The 22,927-nt window shown below is 41.6% G+C and overlaps 1 protein-coding gene and 1 long non-coding RNA gene across 8 annotated transcripts in view; one reads left to right on the top strand and one right to left on the bottom strand.

Moving 5' to 3' along the window:
* Positions 1–723: 723 nt before the first annotated feature.
* On the bottom strand, positions 724–4,354 carry LOC144379024 (uncharacterized). Its single transcript, XR_013441021.1, has 2 exons — positions 2,943–4,354; positions 724–2,281 (listed from the first exon to the last, which is right to left on the bottom strand). It is a non-coding gene; the product is annotated as an uncharacterized LOC144379024 (long non-coding RNA).
* Positions 4,355–10,472: 6,118 nt separating this feature from the next.
* Positions 10,473–22,927, top strand: part of QKI (QKI, KH domain containing RNA binding) — a 157,499-nt gene continuing 145,044 nt past the window's right edge. For 4 of the 7 annotated variants that reach the window (XR_013441019.1, XM_036091744.2, XM_036091743.2 and 1 more), the window contains exon 1: positions 10,800–11,084. Coding sequence is in view for 6 of the 7 variants with exons in the window: in XM_036091744.2 (XP_035947637.1) it covers positions 10,943–11,084 (142 nt within the window). In the remaining variant the exon portion in view is untranslated. Of the gene's footprint in view, positions 11,085–22,927 lie in introns of all 7 variants that reach the window. The other 3 variants (XM_036091745.2, XM_036091747.2, XM_036091748.2) reach the window with 2 other exon arrangements.

The following is a 22,927-nucleotide window of genomic DNA, read 5'->3' as shown; positions in this document are numbered from 1 at the left end:
AAGTATTTTTAAAAAGCTGTAATGAGATGCCAGCCATGCTTCCCATCCAGGAAGTTCACTGATAGACACTACGAGCAAGGTTGCAGGACGTACATATTGTGTTGCTGATATGCATATGTTGTGTTATAAATAAAAAATTCTATCACATCACATCACACCAGCAAGTTCCAAGTTTAAAGTAACTCATGGCGCCATGGAGACTGTGTGGAGAGGCTGTTGGGCTGGTAGGAAATGACCCTCCAACCAGAGAAAATGGGAGAGAGCAGGGGCAGGGAGGTGAGCGACTGAGCTTGAGACTGGATGCGGGAGGGGAAGCCCCAGGAGGGAGCACCAAGCCCTGAGCTCAGGTTTGTGTCATTTACGAAGGGAGCTGACAGCTCAGTCATGGGACCAAGATTTTGCCTTGGGAAAATCTGATGTAAAAATCAGTGATTTGGGTTTTTTGCTGTGGTCTGTATAGCATTACCCTTACTTAGTGCACATTTGTATATACAGGTTACAGTAAGTGAGTTTTGTAAAAATAGCTATCGAGAAGAAAATTCTTATCAAGCCCTTGTCAGGGATTCAATTACCCTTCAGGCTGAATCACACCCCCCCTCCCCCCCCCACCCCACCCAGGTATCCAGTGATAACACTTTGCCCTTTTGGTAACATATGAGGCAAATGTAAATATTGTTCAACATCAGTATTATAAAGAGGTAAGTGATTCACTGAAGCTGGACACATGATTATAAAAGTGTTTATTTAAACGATTCCTTTTTCTTTTCGGCTACCTTGATTTAGTTGTGGGTCCCGGCTTTCATCTTGAAATGATTCTCTGAAAGCCGCTTTGATAACCTGAAAACCACAGAGAGAAAGTTTTCGCTCTCTGGGTCAACTTTTCAGAGGCTGTTTGCTGGCTGGGTGTGGTGACAGATCCGGAGGCAATGGAAATCAGTCTCGGGGAGCTGGCCTTGCGGAAGCGGAGACTTCTGGGGGTTCACTTGGAAAGATCAAGCTCACTTCAGGGAAGGCCTTGGGAAGACAGAGCTGTCACCGTCTCTCTAGTTGCTTCATACGTGACCTGATGAAACTGACTTGCAGAAGCCACTTGCGAGTGTATGTACATTTGTCTCCTCCCACCCTGCTCTCAGACCTTAAGTTCCTCAAAACATGAGCTATTTTTTCCCCATGGCATCTGATTTAAAAAGGGGGGTGCTCATTGCTTTGCTTACGGAATGTCTGCTGAGAGGCAGGTGGAGCAGACACCCCGCTTGTTCACTTGCCTGTGGTTGTTGGCTGTAGCCGCCCATGCAGGGATTGGAGAAGGCCCTTGAACTGGCCTCATGCAGACCAACGGGTGCTGGGGCATCACATTTTTAAACCTGGGGTCAGCGTGCAACTGTCGGTGTTAGAACACAACAACGATGGGATCCTGGGGTCCTGCGAGCTCCTGCAAGTCTGGGGGTCAGCGCCTGTCCATCTAGTCCTGGACCCTCCAGGCCCCCTGCTAACTGCCCGTTCAGTTGTTGACAGGGCAGGAAAGGGAAGGAGGCAGCCTCCTTCTCCACATTCGCCCCGCTGCTACCGAGCTCTCTCTACTGTCTGGCAGCTGGAGGCTGGGTCTTGAAGAGCTCCGAGGCCCCGGGCCAGCTTTACATCTACCGTTTCTGCTGCTGACAACACAGCCGGGCTGCGGTCAAGGCTCCTTCCCATCAGGTTCTTGGTCCTTTTACTTCCTGGTGTCAGCAGTCCTGGGAACAGGAAATGCTTCGTGCAACAGGAAGCGACAGGAAACTGATGACTAAGTACTTTTGAATTTTGTGGATACAATTTCAATGTAAATAGAGTTACTCACACACTTTCCAAAAACACATGTGCATCGATAAATAGGAGCTATCCGGAGACCTCACTCTTTTCAAGTTTCTGTTTACTGAAAGTTTACTGTGTGTCAGGGAGTTTGCTGGGCACTTCATGTTCACTTCCTCACATGATCCCAACACCATCCTTAGGTTGCATTATCCCATTTTACAGGTGAGAAGAGAGGCGTAAGTCATTTAAGTGGCTCCTGGTAAGGGGCAGGGCCGAGATATGAGCGCAGGACGTCTGTGGTTGCTGCTCTGGACCCCTGTGCTCAGAGGGTCCAGCAAACTCTCCAGGGTGAATGTTTTAGGGCTTCGTTTCCTTGCTTGGGGGTTTAAAGACAATTCGTCTATGTCACATGTGAGAAAAGCAAGAAAAGCATTTCTATGGCTTGGCAGGTAGTTATGTAGTGGGGCTCAGGTGCTATTATTTCATATTTCTGCAGTGCGGAAGGAAGGACTCATTAGACATCAAGTGTCTGAGCCTAGAAAGGCCTCCTTCCCCCGCCCCAGGCTCAGGGCCCAGCAGCCCTGACACCGAGGAGACCTGGCCACTCCCTTTCCCATGCGGAGTGACAGGGTCTGGTTGGGGCCCTTTGATTAAGTGAAAGCTGCCTTCCTGAAATCAGGCACCTGCCCAGTTGAAATGTTGGAGCCCGGTCAGCTGAGGGACTGGAGAAAGTCAAGTCTGGCTCTGGGTCCCCAGAGGTCAAGGAACCTGGTGCAGAGAAGGGCCTGCCTCCTCTGCCCACCAGTGGCCAGGCAGCCCAAGAGGAAGCTGGGACTGGAGAGGGAGTAGGATTATTGCTGGCATGTCAGCTGACGGGACAGTTTACAAGACCGTCTCTGAACTCTGTGAAAGCAAGGCTTTTTCTCTTTCCTCATTTCACGATTTAACAGTTTAGTGTTCTTGATTCCCCCTCATATCCCTTCTGTTCCCTTAATAGCTTTACCTGGACAGAGAAACGCTCCTGGCGCGGGGGAGGCCCCACCCCACCATCTGTCACAGTCTCAGCGGCACTTTCCCACTACTTAATTCCAGGCTCACACTATAAATACAGGGCACCCATTTTAGAACTGTTAAACAAACGTGTTACTCACTTCACTATGCGGCATTTTATTTCCATCTGAAAAACCATCCTTACTACCGACGGGTATTGAGGAAGACAGTGTCACCCACGCCCGTTGATCAGGCTGGTGGCCCTTGAAGGTCTACAAATTGTAACGGTAACACATTTTTACAGATGGGCTTGGACAGAATAATTAGGAAATAGTAAATGCTGGTATCATCAGTATTACTTGCAGAGTTCAGCAGAGGAATGTGAATGGCTGTCCAGGACAGAGGAGAGAGCAGAACAGAGGTACTTCCTATGGCGTGAAATATAAAGCGTTTTCCATAAGAAGAGAGATTAATCATTCTTCAGCTCTGGCAACAACCTGTTTATTAAAACATTATTCAGTGGAAAATAGAAAGTACAGCTGAAAACTTTGGTATTTCATTGTAACTGGCTAAATAGGATTTTCATAAATTTTCTTTCTAAACTTGGATATATGCCCAAAGAGTCTGTATATGTATACATATTTTCAACAAAAAAAATTTACTTTAGTTGCAATCAATAAAAACTAGTAAAACTCAGATTTAACAGATATGAAGATAGGAAATAAGCAATTTTCTAAATATGCAAACAAGCTGATACAAATGTAAGTATCATTCAGAACGTTTCCGTTGGTAGGGCAGGAGTGCAGGTGACCCAAGAGGCGGTCAGTCCCACTGGGAGCAGGCAACAGGCATCACTCCTTCAGTTGCCGGGTCAGAGGGATTCCCGGGGCTTCTGCAGGAAGGGCAGGGCAGCGTAGCTAAGAGAAGTAATTGTGCCCTGAGTGGTGTGGAAATAGTTCAAAATTTAAAATCTGAGGAAGTTTACTGGTGTGTACTGATTGAATATCAGTGCTGTGAATAACTGCTTTTAATCTTAAATAAAGTTAAAGTGATTCTGATAAAGCCTCTTTTATATTAAAACAGGAGGTACTTGCTTTCTGACCTATTAAAGATTCCAGAGACTATGGATGCTCTGGCCCCTGTTGCCCCAAATGGTATGTTTCTTGCGGGGTGAGATGTATCTAACACTCCAAAGTGCTTTTTAGGAATCATGGAATCACACTGCAAAAACTGTTCACACAGTAACAGAAACTGAGGCCCCTCCTTCCCCTTCTGTTTTCCCGATGTCACTGAAGGCAAGGATTTTCAGATGCTACTATTTACTCAGGTAAGTATTCTGGGCTGGGAGCAGCTTACACAGCTGCCTGCCCTCCTTAGAGACCAAGTAGGTCTATGTTTTTCTTTCTTTTTTTCTTTTATTCATTCAAACAAGTAACTATTGAAAGGAGACTACTTGTAAAGCATCTAAAGAGCAGAAAGAGGAACAGGCCTGGAATCTACTCTCCAGGAATTATTATGCCCTCGGAGTGGTTAAGTTTCTCCACCAGGAACTCTAGAGGTGATTTTGTAGGGCTCTACATTTTCAGCTGTAACATGTTAAAGAAAAAAAAAAAAAGAAAGAGAGGCTATTTGGTTTTAACCCTTTGTTAATTATAAAAATGTAAGAATTTCAGTCAAAGGTATTATATTGTCTAAGGAACACCAATATCCAAAAATATGACTTTTATTTCAGTAAGGAGAGCAAAAATGACACCTAAGAATTTTAAATAGATTTCTTATCGCCATTATATGACCACCCATCTGTGCACCGGGTTATCCTAGGCACAGAAATTAAATTACAACAAAATCAGTTTGCTGATGTGGATGAGAACATCTTATTCAGAATCACAGAATTTTAGAACTTCAAAGCCTCCAAGATCACTCAGTTCACATGTCAGAGAGACTGAATTACTTACTTGGTGTTGCACAGCTCATTAGGATAGAACTAATAAGGACTTTTTATACCCAACACAGCAATCTTTTCTCTATAGGACATCAGCAGTATTTCAATGAGATGTAAGAGCTTAATGTTTGAAAAGATTCAACATCACCACTGAAAGAAGAAGGACTCAGAGAGGACAGTATTTTAGTCATTACAAGACATAGCTCTTGGGGCACCCAAATTTAACTGACAGAGAAGGGCCAGAAGTGTGCCGTGAATCACTCAGGACTTAGGGGGTTTGCTTTGAATCGGGTTCCCAGCATTTACCAACCCTGTCACAAGAGTCACATCACTGGTTAACTCTCTCAGCCTCAGCTTCGTCACTATAAAATGGGGGTAATAATTAACTCAGAGCTGCCAGGTACTCAATGAGATCATAACTGAAGTGCCTAACAGTTTGTAGGGACTCTATAAATGTCAGTCCTCTTTTTGTCTCCCTGGTCTCACTAAAAACTCTTCAGAAAGTACAAATATGTAGTAATTACAGGAAAAATGCAACATTTTAGGCTATAAGTTAAATTTTAGTAAAGGATAATGGCATTTGACTAAATGTCTGGGACATGAGCAGGCACTTCCCTTGCTCATAAAAAATGTTTACTCACATTAGTTATTTAAAACGAACACAGAGAGGGGCACCTGGCTGGCTCAGTGGGTAGAGCATGTGACTCTTGATCTTGGGTTCATGTGGTTGAGCCCCACGTTGGGGGTAGAGTTTACTTAAAAAAATAAATAAAGGGGGCATTTAAAAAACAAAAATAAAACAAACCCCTAGTGCATAGATTATGAATCACACTGTATCTGTTTAATATGTTAAAAAAGTCTAATTACAGGTTCATCCTGAATGAGCCAGATCTTGAAGGAAAAAGACAACAAACCAACAAGTCCAGGGGAACACTATGGAAGTCGTTTTGCAATCGTAAACCCATGAATCGATCTGAAAGTTGATCAAAACAAAATGCATTTTTAATTCACTCTCATATTCCTATAATTAACAGGTGGTTATTTTTTAGTTTAAGTTTCTGTTTAAGTGTGGAATGAAGATGGGATTACCTGGCACAAGGCTGCATCCTGGCTGAGAACATTTTTACCTCTAAAGTTTCATTTAGGGTCAAATGAGTAGAAACTCTACACCATCAGTTCACATTTAACTGCTGTGCAGTGGTTTAAGCTAAATGTTAGTATTACATCTGCAACTATCATGTTAGTGGTTTTAAAAGGCAGCACAATTAACAGAACAGCTGTGAAGAGCAATGCCTTTCATTTTACAAATGGTGCATTTACACTAAGAGATATATAAATATGCCTCACTGAAAGGAATCCATGTTACTGTTTGATTGATTCATTTCCTTGTATTAAAAAAATTCCCGAGGCTCTTCTTCATGAACACTTTAGCTTGACTTTTGAGGCTAACCAAAAACTGGCATCTACTACTCTTTCTGGAAACTCCTACTCTGCAGCCTGACCCTTTCCAAGTTTTTGTCAGTATCCCCCATCTCCCAGGGCTGTGTTTCTTAGGCTTCCAGGCCCCAAGTGGTAGTGCTCATTTCCATTCCTATGGCATTTTGTCTTCAGCACTTGCTTTTATTAGTTAACTTTTCATATGTATGTGATCCTAACTCCCAGCTTAGCCTTAGGGTTAGTAACAGGTATTTAGATATACTAGGTACCTCAAATATTTGTTGATTAAGATATTCACACTTAAAAGGTGTCATTTTCAACCTTCCAAATAGTCACTGATAAGACATCTCACAATTGAAAAGGACACTTGAGAAATCTAAGATAATAAACAAACATAATTAAGACAATAAACAAACAAAAGATTATAGGAAAGCCCCATTCCCTTGTAGGAAGATTTAAGAATTAAAGATTCAAAACAAAACAAAAATAAAAACACACACACATTTGGGACACAAGGCCGTTAAAGATTGGATTCTTAAGTGGAAGAACATTTTAGTTCCTGATAGAACTCCAAGGTGATGGAAGAAAAAAATGTTTGGAATATTCAAATTTTCTATTTTAAAAGTCAAGAATAGCAATAAGCAAATAAAGCCAATCAAATTTTAGAGAACAGAACATATATTTCCACTCATGTTTAATTACTGATGTTAGATGTGGAAACATTTTTAGTGTCAACATATTAGATGACAGTTTTTCACAGTGAAAAAGCTATTATAAAGATCTTCAAGATGAAGCTCGCCCATGTGTACATTGTAACATGTGAATATTGTAAAGATATTTTTGTAATAATGTGATTAGTCTTTCCATAATAACTTTTAGATTTTTAAGCTTCTTGAAGGCAAGTGATGTATCCCAACAATTTTTGTATTCTTCATGCACTTGTTATATGTTAGGTAATTAATGGGGTAAGATGGTACCTAAAAGGTCTGAGGCAGGAGTGTGAGAGAGAAAAGGGGTATGGTTGGTAGCACAGTGGTCTCCAGAGGCATCGCCCTGCATGGACCTGGTTCTGCCTGCACGGGACCAACCACTTACTGCTCTGAAGCATCAACCATATCTCCTCTGAAGTCTGGCTCTTCACATCTAAAATGTTTGCTCTAAGGATTAAAAGAATATAGGTAAGGGGTTTACACAGTTCCTGGTGCAGAACTACTTAATACTTTTTTGAATATACCTATTTTTTGAGTGCCTACATGTACTGTGCTGCTCCAGGTGTTGGGAATTCCACACAGAACAAAATAAAGCCCTTGCTCTCATGGAGTTTACATTGTAGGGGGAGGTGAGAGGCAAATTTACCCATAGAACATGTCAGGTAGAAATAAATGCTATGAAAAGAATTAAAAGGGGGGGACGTAAGCAGATAGAATACAGAGGGAGTGTGTGTATGTGTACTTGCATGCGTTATCTCATACAGGGTGGTAAGGGGAACCTTCTCTGATAAGACCTGAGAAAGTGTGGGAGGCAGGCTTATAGATGTGTGAGAAATGCTCTGCAAAGAGAGGAGACACCAGGTGCAAAATCCTGGAGTAGAAAGCATGCTTGGCCTGTTTAAGGATGGGAAGGGATTCCGGGGGAGAGAAGAAAGACGGTCAGCGAGACAGCAGGGTCCAGAGCATGTGGGGTCTTGAAGGCCTCGATCAGGTCTTTGGGTTTTTCATCTGAGAGGGGAAACATGGAAGAACTGTGAGCAGAGAAGTGACCTATGTATACTTGAAAAGGCAATACATAGTAGCTATTGTAAATGCTGTAACCACATGAGATTTAATACATGGAACATGAATATTGAGTATTGTTCTTTAACTCTGATCTGGTTCACCTAGAAGAACCAGGTTAGCCATATGAAATTGTGATTTCTATCCATCAACAATGGTGGAACATCATCAAAAGTTTCAACCTTATTGGATAGGGTTAGTAAAAGGGTGAAGAACATAGGATAAAATATAAGTGGAATTGAATCCCAGATCCAGGACTCATGAGCTATAGGCTTGGCAAAGTTACTTAACCTCCTTTTCCCTGTGTTTTCCCCTTACACAAAATAGGGATAATAGCATACCTAAATTACAAGGTTGCCCTGAAAATTAAATGAGATATACATGTAAAGGATTTAGCACAGGGCCTGGGAGCTTAATAAATAAGAAAACTGATTAAGAAGGGGAATTAAATCTTTTATGCTATCAAATTACATGAATAGTTTAGTGCCCTCTAAAATACCTATCATTTTGCTACATACTGAAGCAGCATACATTAGTTTTTAAAGAGGCAACAGGTTTTTTTTTAAATCAAAATACTGTTTCTTGCATTTACAAAATTTATCCTTTAAATTGATAATTGAGTAGGTGAATATTCTATGGCTCTGTTAACAGCAATGGAAGTAGAACTTCTTAAAATATTTTAGAGGTAATTGTTTTCAACTTTGTCTGCAGGGCAATTCCATTTCCTCTAGCAAAGTAGCTTAATTTTAGAAACAATGTTCCTTAAATGAACAGAAGCTTCTTGCTAGTCAAAGAGTATTTGTTTGAAATTCAGCTAGTTTCAATACAACTCAAACTTAAGTGTTCCTCAGAATTAGTATGAAGCAAAATTTTACCAAAACACCCCATGTAAGTTCTTCCCAGTTAAAACACAGTAGACATGATTAACAGATTTCAGCCACTTGTAGCTCTCACCATGGTCAGTTTGATGTTAAATTTCGTCTACATTAATTGAACATGTCGTAACAGGCTTGCAGAAAAATGCAGATGCAGATTTCGCGACTGACAACATTCTATAAACCAGAGGGCTACACTGTTGCAGTTCAGAAGTCTTTCCCAAACAAACCTAAATATTTGAAATCCATCATACCGCATGGAAAACCCTCCTGCCCAATGTAGCATTATTTTCACAAGCTGGCAAATGTGAATGTTGACTTCCACCGTTCGAACTCGGTACACGCTCTCATTTATTGAGGCTGCATTTCGTACGTGGACGCCGGTGCCATCACGGAGTGCAACATCGCCCACACCGCTCACGCCCCCCTCCTTATTTCGACCAGCGCGGGGCTCGCTCCTAACTGCGGCCGGCTCCCGGAATAACGGGTACTGCACCGAGGCGGACCCTGTCCCTAGAGGCGCGCCCGCCACTGGGACAGCTACTGCAGGGGTAGTGGCGACGCCGTCGGGGCGACGAGGGGCGCCCACGCGGGGCCCGCCGCGCGTCAGGCTCCTTCCCGCAGCGTGGCTCTCGAAATCAGAGACCGCGGGGACGCGTCCTGCGGAGGAGAACCCGACACCAGGAAGCGAGGATTCTTGCAGCTTCTGGCCCCCACCCCGCCACTTGGGGGTCCGACGGCCCGGTCGTCCCACCCCCTCCCCCTACGGCGCGCCCTCGCGCCAGCCCCCGCCCTGGCCCCGGCCCGCCCCACGCAGGCGCGCGGCAGGCCCTGCCCCTCCCCCTTCGCTCGCGGGGCCCTGGCAGGGGCGGAGCGACCCTCGGAAGGGGCGTGGCCGCCGGACTCGACGCGCGCACGCGCTGTCGGACCTTACGGCTACGTGTCGGGCCACGTGACGCCTACCCCGAAAGTCCCCCGTGAAGCAACAGGACGTTAAAAAAAATTCTTTTCTTGGGGGGGCGGTGAGAACGGACGAGAGGTTTTTTTTTTTTTTTTAAAAAAAACTATAGTAACGGAGGAGAGAATGGGGCCGTGCGGTGGCGAGAGCAGCCCTGGCGCGTCCCGCTGGCAATCCCTCTCACCTAACGCCACAGCCCGACCGCGCCCGCCAGACGAGCCAGCCCGCCGGCGGGGAGCGCGAAGCGGCGCGGTCCTCGCCCCCACCCCAGTCGAAAGCACCGCCACCCGGCGCCCTCCCCCGTCCGTCGGCCCCGCACCGGCCCCTCCCTCCGCTCTCGCCCGCCTCGGCGGAGACCCCAGCCCCGCGCCCAGGCCGGGCTCGCCGGGCGCCGCCTCCATCACGCCGCCCGCCGCCCGCCCTTCAGGCCGCCCACCCCGCCGGAGGGAGACGGCGCGGCGGCGGCCGCGGCGGCGCCCGGGCCGGGGGCTGCGGGGGGCGGCGGCGGGAGGAGGAGCGCGCCGGCCGGGCCCCGCTAACGGCCGCCCTGCGCGGCCCCGCCCGGCGCCCGCCCCCGGCCCTCCCCGCGCCGCCGCCCCTCCCCCCGCGCCGCCGCCGCCGCCGCTGGCAGCGCCGCCTGAACTGAGGCGAACTCCGCCGCCAAGTGAGTGAGGAGGAGGAGGAGGAGGCGAGGAGGAGGAGGAGGAAGAGGAGGAGCGGAGTCAGAGCGCGGCGGCAGCGGCAGAGGCGGCCGCGGCGGGGACCAGCCCAGAGAGACCCCGAGCCCGCGGCAGAAGCGGCGGCGGCGGCTGAGCGGGCGCGACCAGCCGAGCGAGCGGCGGCGGCCCGGCTCCTCCTCGTCCGGCGCCGAGCGGCCCGCGCCCGCACTCGGCCCGCGGAGACCCGCCTCCCGCCCGCCGGCCTCGTGAGAGACGCGCCGAGCCGGCGGCCGAGGAGCGGCGGCGGGCCGGGAGCGCGTCGGGCCGCGGGCGGAAAGTGCCTGCGGGGGCGGGGAGAGCGCGGCGAGCGCGCGGTCCGGCCGCCCCGGCGCCCGGCGCGGGAGCGGAGCGGAGCGGGACGCCGAGTCCCGAGCGGCCGGCGGCCGGGGCTCCCCGCCCCTCCCTCCTCTCCGGCGGCGGCGGCGGCGGCGGGCGGAGTGAGCTGCGGAGCCTGGAATATGGTCGGGGAAATGGAAACGAAGGAGAAGCCGAAACCCACCCCAGATTACCTGATGCAGCTGATGAACGACAAGAAGCTCATGAGCAGCCTGCCCAACTTCTGCGGGATCTTCAACCACCTCGAGCGGCTGCTGGACGAAGGTGAGTCGCCTCGTCGGCTTCTCGCGGCCCGCGCCCAGGCGGCGGCCCTTCTTCCCGGGACCCGACGCCCGCCGGCGTGTTGGGAGGGCGGGAAGGTCGCGGCCGCGGGGACCGTGCGCCCGGGGACGGAGAGGCCCGGGCGGGGCGCATGGAGGCGGCGCCGAGGCCGGGCTCGCGGGGCGCGGCGGCGGGCGGGCGGGGGCCGCGGGCGCGGGCGGGACCCGCCGGCGGGACGCCCCCCCCTCGGGACCCCGGACCCCGGACCCGAGACCCCGGGCCTCGCGCCGCCCGCGCCCAATTTGGTGCGCTGGGGAAAGCTGCAGGGCGAGCCCTCTCGCGCCCCCGGCTTCCAGCCGCGCCTGCGAGCACCGCGACGGCCCTGAGCTTCGCGGGCCTGCCCGGGAGGAGCCCGGCCTCGCCTGCCCCGCGCCCCGCGGGCGCCTGAAGGACACCGGCCCCCGGGCGCTCCCGGAGGGGTCTCTCCGGAGGACGCCGCTGGTTCCTAAAGTGGAGGATCCAGTGGGGCTTTTGCTTTTTTGGAGTTTGTGCAGCTTGCGGGTACTCGAGGGGAGTAGCGTGGGGCTTGATAATTTAAAGGAATTCCATAGGAGACCGAAAGTACTGCTGATTTAGCCGAAGGCGAGGACAAAATGACAGCGGAAAGCACTTTTTGTCCTTTTGTTTGGGGAAGCGAGAACTGTTCGGGAGTTTAACTTCACTTTGGGCGGGGGGGGGGGGGGTGAATACGAAATACCGCGAGGACAAATCTAAACGTAGTCCCGAGTTGGAGAGAACTTCGGCGGAGAGCTTTTCCCGAGGACGCCGCTGCCTTACGTTGTAGGACAGGAAATCAAGACTTTGAAAGGGCGAAAATAAAAACGAGTAAAAGTTTGCAAAAAAGCTTTGTTGGTGGAGAGCTGAGGGTTGCGAAGAATGACAAGAAGATTAATTTTGGCCAACTCTGGGATTTAACAAGTTCTTGTAGCAATGCACTGGACTGTTAAATTCTAGTAGCTGTGCATTTCTGTGAACGCCCGGAGAGGAAAAAAATGACCAACAAAAAAGTCTATTTTGAAAATCGAGTAGCCAGGAGTTATTTTTCTCTTAGAGGCAATGCCGGAGGACTGTTAAAAAGAAGCCGAAAACTGTGTCTTACAGAATTGACAGTGGATTTTAGATTTTTCACAGGAATTTCGAGATCTTTACTGTAGAACTGGGGAAAAAGAATCTGAAGCTTAGAGAGTTGGAATGTCACTAAAGAACAAAAGACCGGAAATGTCTCCGTGATTAAAGATGGTTAAAGAAGAATCCCAGGAGCTTTTGTTGTCCAGAAAGTCATAGGAACAACTTTAAAAGTACGAAACTGTTGGGTATTACTGCGTCCTCGCTTTTGCTTACATTTGTTAAACATAACAGCAATAAGGGTTTATTGGAATGGGCTTTTTCCACTGTTGAAACAGCAAATCTGTTAATTTCATATTGCTCCAGAAAAAAACTTGAGCTGTCCCTTTAAGGGGTTCTGCTTTTTCTATTTTTGTTGGCATTTGAAAGATTGTGGAGGCAGAAAACTTTCTGGAATGTCAAAAAAAAAAAAAAAAAAATTGCTGGAACTCTTAAATTGAGTATTTCCAAATGTGAGCGCTAAGGGGCGCCAGTTATTTTTTTTTTAAACATGAGAAATGTTTGGAGCAAAATGTGTAACATACTCATAAGCTGATCTGTATTAAATTTAGTTGAAATTTAAATCACAGTAAGTCATTTTATGTGTCATTTCGTGGACTTACTGTATTTATAATAGAAAATGTATTTACAAACACTGAGAGCACATTCTTTCACATTATGGGAACAATTTTATTACATTTCAAAAATAATATGCTTTTTCTGCCTTGGTATATTTTCGTAAAATTAAAAGTTTTAGTAGTATTTATAAAAATTTCTTTTAAGGTTATTTTTCTTAAGTACGGTTGTTTAGAAGGAATCCTTCGTAGACATTAAAATGAAAATGTGTTCTCACAATATTTAGGGTTAAATAAAGTTGCATTCTTTGAATTAAAATGTTCAATGAAATGACAGGAGGTTATAAAAAAATTGGAAGTATTTTCACTTTGTGTGTATCGTATTTAAAAACATACATAATTTGAGTTTCTCTGATTAGTTCTGAAAGGCTTCTCACTTTGCTTTTATGTTGATCTAAAAATCTCTGATAATTTGGAGTTCTCTGTTAAAAAGTTTCTAATGTTGGCTTCAATAATTTGTAATCTTCCAAATCTAGAATTCCACTTATGTCATTATCTCTAACAAAGGTTTTTTGTTCATTTCTCTGTAGTTGGAAATTGCAACTATTTGCATTTTAAAACTTGGAGACCACTAGCTGAGAATGATACATTCTAAATAATTTTTTTTTTCTTTTAATGTGGTTTACTCCATCCCTTATCTTGGTCTATCTTCAGTTTTAGCCTTTTCAACTCCCCAGTAAAGATTGTTTCTGTGTGGTAGCTGGGATGTTTAAAATGGACAGCATAATGACTAGGAAGTTTGATTGTTTTTTTTATCAGACCAGTACAAACATGCAGGAAAAGGGGCTATTCCTTAGTGTGGAATAAGCTGCTTCCTCTAATTGTTAGCCTTATTATAAACTTAATTTGACTTAAGAAAAATACAGTTTTTGAAATGCATCACGTTTTTTTGGGCCAGATGATTTAATTCTGAAAATTTGGCAACTTGCTTTGCCCCTTTGTGGCCTGTCATTGTCCAAAACAAATTAATCATGATTTCTGTTTGTGGTTAGGAATTATATTTTCCTTTTCCATGTGATTGGCGGAAAAATTTTTTCAATTTAGATAAAGCTGTAAATTTTATGTTGACGACTAATTTAGTCAAGTTAAGGTACTGCACTTAACAGTAGATGTATTTCCTGATAATTAGAAATTTTGAATGATTATTTAGGAATTCTATTAAAAATTTTTTTTAAAGTAAGTTTCAAAAAATTTGCTTGTCAGTCTGAGAACTTTTATTTGGCTAGTTACAAATTTGGGATTTATGTGTGCTAGATTTTCTTAGTTGATTAAAGCTTGACTGTTTTAGATTGAGCATTTTAATTCCATGCCAAGTTAATCTTTAGCTTATATTTTGACTTTGGACATTCTTTTGGTTTTTGGATTTATTTTTTTGTCTGGAGAGGGGAGTAGGTAGGAATTGCCAGACTATCCTCTAAGTGTCTTCACAGTTGTTCTTTTAAGTTGTGAGCGCTTTCTAGGTTGGACCACTCACATAAAGGACGTAATTTCAGTTGTTTCCAATACTTAAGAATCTTTCGTTGAGGTAGAGATGATTACACATAAAACCAAGGTCTTAAAGTCTTAAACTGCTCTCTGGAGAGAGGTTTCCAAACTGAATCCTGGGACCATCCATGGGAAAGAGCAGTTACTACAAGTTTTTTATTTTAAAAAAACTTTCTTTGTCATGAAAATGAAACTCATGCAACAACAGTACTTGAATGCAAATTATGTTTTTATAAAGTATTGCAATTAGAATTGAGAAGGCCACAAATGAAATCATTTAGACTTAAAAATTTCAGATGGGGGAAAGGAAAGGAAAGAACTAGGGATTTTAAAATCAGATTTTGAGTTTTCATTTTTTAGGCATAGAGAGGTTAAAGCTGCTGATGGGAAAATTAAGAATGCATGGTATGGTTTATAAGTAAAGCTAGCCTAAATCTTTTGTGAATATTTGAAAAATTAGTGTGTGGCTCAGAAAAAGTGAGCAAACATGTTAGATTACATTCTGCATTCCTGATTTGAGAAACGCATTTTCATTTTCTCACGGTCTTTGGGGGGGGTAATAAATTTTCTTTCTGACCTCAGTTTTCTTTCCCTCTCCCTTAAAAATGTGGGCAAAAAAATATTTTAAATGAAAACTTGCTTCACTAGTTAACATTTTTCCATGTTACTGTTTATTTCTATTTATTATGATTCAATATTGAAAATACCTTATACCTTTGGTTTTCTTACACTTCAAAATTTTTTTGCAGAGGAGAAATCTTGTCTACAAATGCTTTGTTTCAAAAATTATATGGCTGTTTGTATTGAGAGGACTTGCTGTATAAGTTTATTACAATTTTAGGGTTTTTTTTCTGAAGCGTTGACGACAGTAATCAATCTCTGTAACAAACAGGTTTTATTTACTTAAGTTGAAGTAATTAATCTGTTCTTTAGGAAGAAAGATTTTGCAGTTGTACACTGGCCCTTTGAATTAATAGTGATGAGAGAAGGACAGGGTATTTATAATCAGTTGTCCTTCCATTATTTTTCTCCTCACCCAGGAGGTGTCCCCAGCTCTGTAACGTAATAATGGAAATGATAACTTGTATCCTAGGTCATTTAGTCAACATTCATTCTGTACTTTTGAAGCTTAACTCTCCCTTAGGCAGAAAATATATTCAAAATGCATGTATATTCAATGAGGCAGAAGGTGATTCCTTTTTCTTAACTCTATCCAATTTACTTGTTTTGTAGTAAAAGCTGTACTCCCAAGGATATAATGTAATTGAATTAATAGAAGTGGGTCTCTTTGCTAATTGTATTTGCTAGTGTGTTTGGTATGAGCACCTTTTCTTAAATGGCTTTGAGAATATAAAGTGAATACAAGTTAATTTGTTTTTTTTAATGTTTTGTATACATTATGTTTCTGTTATTATCCCCTCACTTGTCACTGTCCTGAAGCTGATTGCAAAGTGCATCAGTTTTTCATAAGAAAAAATGGCTTTTTGTTTACTTTTTAAAAGGAAATAGATTCCTGTGACAAAGGACAAGTGTGCTCCCTTCCTCCCCCAACACACACCCAACACCCATACACCCTGCCTTTATTGGCACCTTTTTTTTACATGCACCTTTTTTGAAGCCAATATATTTAGATATGTAAGCTTTTTGTTTTGTTTTTTGACCTTTTTTGGCCCTTAAGAGAATTACACCAGTGTGATCATAGGGACAGCTTTTTTACTCTGACTGGAACATCTTTTAATTTACTTGAGAAATTTATTATAGTTAATACAATTTGGTTTATGATGGTGCAATTATAAGTAAAACTTGTCTTTGTTGGAGATGGAAAATGCTATGCCTTTTTTGAGTTTTATTTGTTTGATAACCTAAGAGAGAGAGTCCACTGAGCAACTTTCTGTCATTGGTATGTCAACTATTATGAAGATATCCAAGGATCTATTTTAGGGCCAAGGGATCAGGATAGTAAAGAAACCTATGCCAAGAAGTTAGAATTATATTATGTACCAACTTTTTATTTTTGTGATTGACAGGACTTCATTATTTTTTCTGATCCCTCTTTTTTTTTTTTTGACATCAAGATAATGTATTTTTCCCTTCATGGGAATGCTTTTTTTAGGGAATGTTTATACCCCTTTTAAAAATTGGCATTTCAGTTTTGGGGCCCCAAATACCTACGTTGTTTGATGTCCAAGTAAGATTTTTACGGGGCTTTTTTCATTTAATAGAAAGCAAACATGGCATTAAACTTTTTTTTCGTAGTGAATGCATTTTGTTTTGTTAGTGTGACTGTGTTATGAAAGTTGACTGTAAGTATAATCCAGTGTGTGTTAGGTACTACTGTCTGTGTAGTTGTCATCGTACTTCATGTTGTAATACTATCTTTTTTTGTGTCTGCCTGTCCTTATTAGAATTAGTTCCTTGAAAGTGTCCACCTCATAGCCTGGCACACGTACACTATCAGATGTTTGTTGAATTAATAAATAGGTTGACATTGTTATCCTCTTGATTTCTATTTTCTCTAAAGCATGGGATTAAGCCAATTATATAATAATTTGTGATAGTTTTGGGAAATTACAAAAAACGGTACACGTACTTTTAAGTGATATTTTTTTAGAAATCTTAAAATATCATTTGCAATGCCTCTTCTCAAGAAGCTTTTTATTTATTTATTATTTATTTATTTGACAGAGAGAGCAAGAGCAGGAACACAAGCAGGGGGAGTGGGAGAGGGGGAAGCAGGATCCCCGCTGAGCAGGGAGCCCGATGCGGGGCTCGATCCCGGGACCCTGGGATCATGACCTGAGCTGAAGGCAGATGCTTAACGAATGAGCCACCCAGGCGCCCCTCTCAAGAAGCTTTTATCTTCATTTTACTTTAGTACCTTTGGTGTGAATGAGAATTAGAAAGATAAAACTGCTTTACTTGGGCAGTAGTTTTCAGCCAGTCCTTGTACAAAGCCTATCAATCCTTAAGCAGAGAGAAGCTGTCAGTGCCCATCTCAGCTCTTAAAAGTTTTGGCACTTTCAAATTAGCTTAAAGAAACACCTGTTTAAAAAATTGCTATTTGTGTTAAATTACTGTAACTGCCACATATGGTTATACTCAGCTTTCTTCTAAACTAAAACCATTCAAATAGTCCTTATTTATCCTGAACACATCAAAGCAGCACTTAGGGACCTGGAATCTTTCCCATATACTGTGTTCTACAGAGTACAAGACCTACATATCAGCTGAATGTTGACTTTTATAGGTAATTGACTAGAGAAAAGGTTTACCTACATAATCCCATAAATGCCAAAACTTTTAAGAGCTGAGATGGGCAGTGACAGCTTCTCTCTGCTTACGGATTGATAGACCTGAGAAAAGTTTTCAGCTAACTGAAACTTAACCCTCTTAAAAGCAGCCTGGTTTTCTCCTTTAGCCCTAACAATGTTTTAAAGTAAATCTGTCATGAATTTTTAACAAAAATATAGCTTGCAGAAGGTAAGTGATTTATCCAGAATTCTTGTAATTAACAAGCGAATGATTGTACTCAGTGGTTTCATCATTTCTTCAGTTTTCTGAAGCAGCAACTCTAGTTTGAAATTCCAGAAATCCGATCAAGTCTAGCAAAATAAACAAAATTTTATGTTCATAATGTTTGCCTTGTATATTGATTCTAACGTACATGTTTTATTAAACTAAATTTTGTGACTTGTGAAATGAATGTATTGTAACATTTCTATCACATTATTTATGATAAAGCATAATTTGTCAGTTTGGATGCTTTTCAAGGGTACTGAAGTGTCAGAAAAAAACATCAAAATGTAGTTAAATCCATAAAGCGGTCTCATGTTATATGGCCATGGTAATAAGGAAAGGGCTTGTGTGTGTACACACATGTAGGCACACATGTACGTAAAGGGAAACATGCAGTGAAGGTGAGCTGGCCTTGAATCCTTGAGAAGAGTCGGTGTTGGGGCTGGTGAAGTTCTAGAACAAGGACGGTTTTTGAAGTAATGAAATACCTGCTTGGCCCCAGGATTGAAATGATTATGTATTAACAGTGGAAAAGGGTCTTATTAGCAGGTCCTAAGTAAACACCTTGCTTTTGGCTTTCATGCGGGACAAATTGTTGTAAAGATTGGGCATGATCACCTGGTCAGTTACAGATTATTGGGAAACTTTTGGCTTTTAATCTAACTTAAGAGTTTAAAATCTATAGAAAAATATAATAAAAATATGTAACGCATGTATCTATATTTATTACATTTAAGAGTACTAGGAAAGTGCTGGTTTTAAAAAGCAAAGTTTTACAAAATTTTTATTTGAAATCTTTCTTCATTAACTCTTAGTGTCATAATTATGGGGACTCAGAATGGTTTTACAAAGAGCATTTGAGGAGATGTATATATGAAAAAAACTAGGAAAATGGAAAACATTTCTTGGATGCAGTTTAGTGTAGGGAAAACTAAAATAATATCAAAAGATCATGGAATTTCAGAACTGCAAGGGACCTGGGAATCAAGGGAAATCTTTCTATTATAGGTACAAAAACTGAGGTCTAGAGAGGTTGTGACCTGTCCACATCGCAAGGCAAGGTAGTATCAGTTGGAGCTAGACCCTCAGTTCTACCTTCTTTTGGTGAATGTGTCTCTTATACGTGGAACTGGAGAAGAAAAACCCAGAATAGTTCCGTGTGTTACAAAGTACTGTGTTGCTTTAGGTTGTGGACATGAAGAAGAAAAAGTAAATGGGAGTAGTGTTACTTCTGTAAGATGTTGGACTTGGGCAAATACTGGTCAAATTCTTGGAGCTAGAATTTTTAAAGGTAAAATTTTGAGATAGTTAAGAGGCTAAAAGTGAGAAAGTAAAAGCGTTTAGAGGATTTCATTCATTTACTTAAACTTTTTTTTTTTTTAAGATTTTATTTATTTGAGAGAGCGCGAGTGTAGAGGGGGAGAGAGAGGGAGAAGCAGACTCCCTGCTGAGCAGAGAGTCCGATGCAGGACTCGATCCCAGGACCCTGAGATCATGACCTGAGCCGAAGGCAGACACTTAACTGACTGAGCCACCCAGGCGCCCTTGCTTAAACTTCTTAATAACCATAGGATAGAGCCTTAACTCTTTAAGGGTACAAATCTAGTGTGTATTTAGTATTATTGTTGGTATTATTATTACTGCAGTTGCTATTTTTAATAACCGCTCAAGAGGAAACCTAACATTTCTGACTGGAAGATTTAATATAAAGGTTTACTATTGCTAGGTGATTCAAGTCAGGAATATACACTTGGTTCACTTTTACATTAGCATAAGGTGATTCATCGCATAGGTAGCAACTCTGAAGAGTACCTGTCAGGAGGTGGATGATGATGAATTAAATGGAAATGGGAGCTGTACTAGGTAGCCACTGCATCCCATTCCTGATACCCATGTTTGAAGCATCAACTGATGGGAGGATGGAGGATGTTCCACGAGAAGAGAAAGTGCTGTAGTGTCAAAACAGTGGTGATGGGAGATTGAAAGATTTTCAGAAAGTGTGTTTAAACTCAGTTAGTTGGAATGGCAAATGGGAGGAGAGTTATGAGCAGAGCCAGCAGCCTAGGTTCAGGCTCTACCATGGTAGGCCTTGAATACCAGGATGAGCAGCATACATTTTATTCTAAGCTTTGTAAGGAACCAGTGGAAGGCTTGTATTTTGGGGTGTCATAATGAACTCTTTGAGGGAAAACTAATGAGTGTAGAATATATGGGTCTGAGGAAGTAGAAATTGGATGCATTGTGAAGGGTTAATGTAAATGGTTAGGTAACTTTTAAATAGTTATATTTTCTCAAAATAGTTAATAAAAATATATTTTGAGCTTTATATATTTTAGGTTTAAACTCTTCACAGTTTTTAAAAGTGCATTTTAACTAAAAATAAACATATACAGAAATTATTTTTTCCTTACCCTTAAGTTCTTACATTAATCCTGAGGTATTGAGAACATGGGCTCATTTGTATAGCTGTCAGCTAAAATTTCGGTTACTTAGAATTAAGCTTATATGTAAATTAAAGAGAATTGAAGAAACTCTTTGGTTTAGGGGAATCTTAGAAATTCTTGAATTGGTTTGAGTTGGAGGAAATTTTGTCCAAACCTCACTCATCTAATATTGTTGAGTCTAGATGTGTTATCAAATACAAAGATTTTTGAGAATTTCATTATCCATTTTATTTTTATTTAATTGTATTTTTTTTATGTTGATTATTTTAGGTAAATTAGAGATATCTTGACATTCCATCTCTATATATTTATGTATCTCTTTAAACACTAGCGTTTTCCTATATATATAACAGCATCGCACTGAATAAAATGGGTCAGTCCTACACTTAATGTAATAACCAGTCCATATTCAGATTTTTGTTGTTATCCCCAAAATATTTTTTATAACTGGCTTGTCCAAACCAGAGTCTGACTCAGGACCCCACTCATTGAATCTGGTTGTTAGGACTTTATGTCTTTTTAATTTAGAACCATCTTTTATATGGCACTGCTATAACTTCCTTATCATTGGAATTGTTCTTTTATGCCCTGTGTATCTAGTACTTGGGAAGTTAAGTTTAAAGGATTGAATAGGTTCATCTATACATCATAGGTGATGCTATGCACTTGATTGGGCATCATGCTGGGGGCCTGCATCTGGTTCCACCATTAGTGAAACTGAGATGAATATCTGGGTTAGCCTGGTCTTAGAATGATTCTCCTGCCGTAGTTAGGTAAAGCTTTCTTTCAGCAGCAGGGAATATATTGTTATTCTGAAAATAGTTACTATTGGAAAGCCAGATAGATGCTTATTCTTAATTAATTATTGGTTGGTTCTCGAAGTAAAACGTTGGTTCGCTAGTTGCCTCAAATGGTGACCAATGACAAGGTTTTATTTCTAAGTAGTTGCAAAATCTCTACTACAAAGTTTTTCTCCTTAAGAACTTTTAATAGTGAGGAAGTTATGTTCCAGCAGATGGAGATATTAGTACACAAAAGACAGTGTTTAGTGATTAAAATTTGTTGAGAAATAACTCTTTTACGAGAATAGGAAATTTTTTCCTTTAAATTGTAAGAGGAGAGTTGCTCAGGAATATGAGAAGTAACAATTACTAAATTTAATATTTAGAAGTGTCATGTAAATCAGTTGTGATATTTCTTTAAAGAACTTTTTTTTTTTTTAAGAGACTATATGTTAGATGTTGACTATAAAATATGACGGGATTAGGACATTCCATTGAGTATAGTAATATTCTGAAATACAGTTTCTGCCTTTACAACTTAGTTGTTTGAAGGTTTTTTGTTTGTTTTAGTGCAGAACTGAGTCAAGTCTGTTGAAAAGTATTCTACTTGTATGTTTTCTTTGCAGTTCTAAAGTCTTTAACCAGCAGTTGATTTGTTTACTAATGTAAATCAGAAAAAAAGTCTAAGCCATAGTTTACTACTATATGTTATATGAAGAGAAAGTTCTTTTGGGGCTTATAGTTTTATTATAGTAATAAAAAATTATCAGCAATAAAAAGGTAATCTTATCTCACTTTATAGCATTCCTTGTCAGTTTTTTTAGTTAGGTAAATATTATATATTTTAAAATATAGCTTGCAATTGTTAAATAAGAAATACTTATTTAAGTTCCTTCTTAGATATGATTTGGAAGTGTTTTTGTTAATAACGCATTTAAATTATATTTTCCAAGTTGTTATTTCGAGCTTTTTTTTAATTGCTCTATCAGTTGTAAAATACTTTTCTTCCTTAATCAGTTGACATTGAACTCAGAGACGAGAGAAGTGTTTGTATGTAGAAGACCAGGGAAGAGGATATCAACTGTGATATATACCTTTGTAGAACTGATAATAACTTGCATTTTACTTCTTTCTCCCCAGTATTTTTTCTTTTTTGTTATTCATAAAATGTAGAGAATTGAAGATGCAAACATTTTCAGTTCACCTTTGACAATAGTGTGGTTTGTGGTCTCTGAGTCCTGGGAAAGGTGGTGGTGAGGGCAGAGAGGTGTCCTAGCATATTGTCTTTGAACCTCAGTGCCATGTATTATTTTTCAGGGAAAGTTTTTCCCTGTTGCCAATTTTGTGTATACATTTTAAAAATTGTTTCTTACAGTCAGAGTATATGAGAAGCATAAATTTCTTCATTCTAGTAATCATTGTAATATATGTTATAAGGAATTAAACACATTGATTTTATTCTTATAGCAAGTATTCTTCATCTTATGGAAAAGAACTAAAATGTATCAATTAAAAAGTAAAAATTACCCATAATTCAGTGATAATCACTCTTAACATTTTGGCAAATTCTTTTCTAGACTTTTTTCCCCTTCTTGATTTATGGATAAAACACAGTTGTGACCCTACTGTAGTGTCATCTGTTTGTGTTCAAGTAAATTACATCAGGAGCATGTTCCCCTGCCATTTCATATTCTTTGACAATATAGTTTTATGTTAACATAGTTCATCTTATAGAGGTATATTATAATTTACTTAACTATTTGACCTATCACTTTGTTTTCAGTAAGCTTGTGTGATAATATCAAATGTTTTTAGAACTT

This window comes from Halichoerus grypus, chromosome 9 (genome assembly GCF_964656455.1).
Source record: "Halichoerus grypus chromosome 9, mHalGry1.hap1.1, whole genome shotgun sequence".
Taxonomy (NCBI): Eukaryota; Metazoa; Chordata; class Mammalia; order Carnivora; family Phocidae; genus Halichoerus; species Halichoerus grypus.
This window is presented reverse-complemented; position numbering and strand designations above follow the sequence as displayed.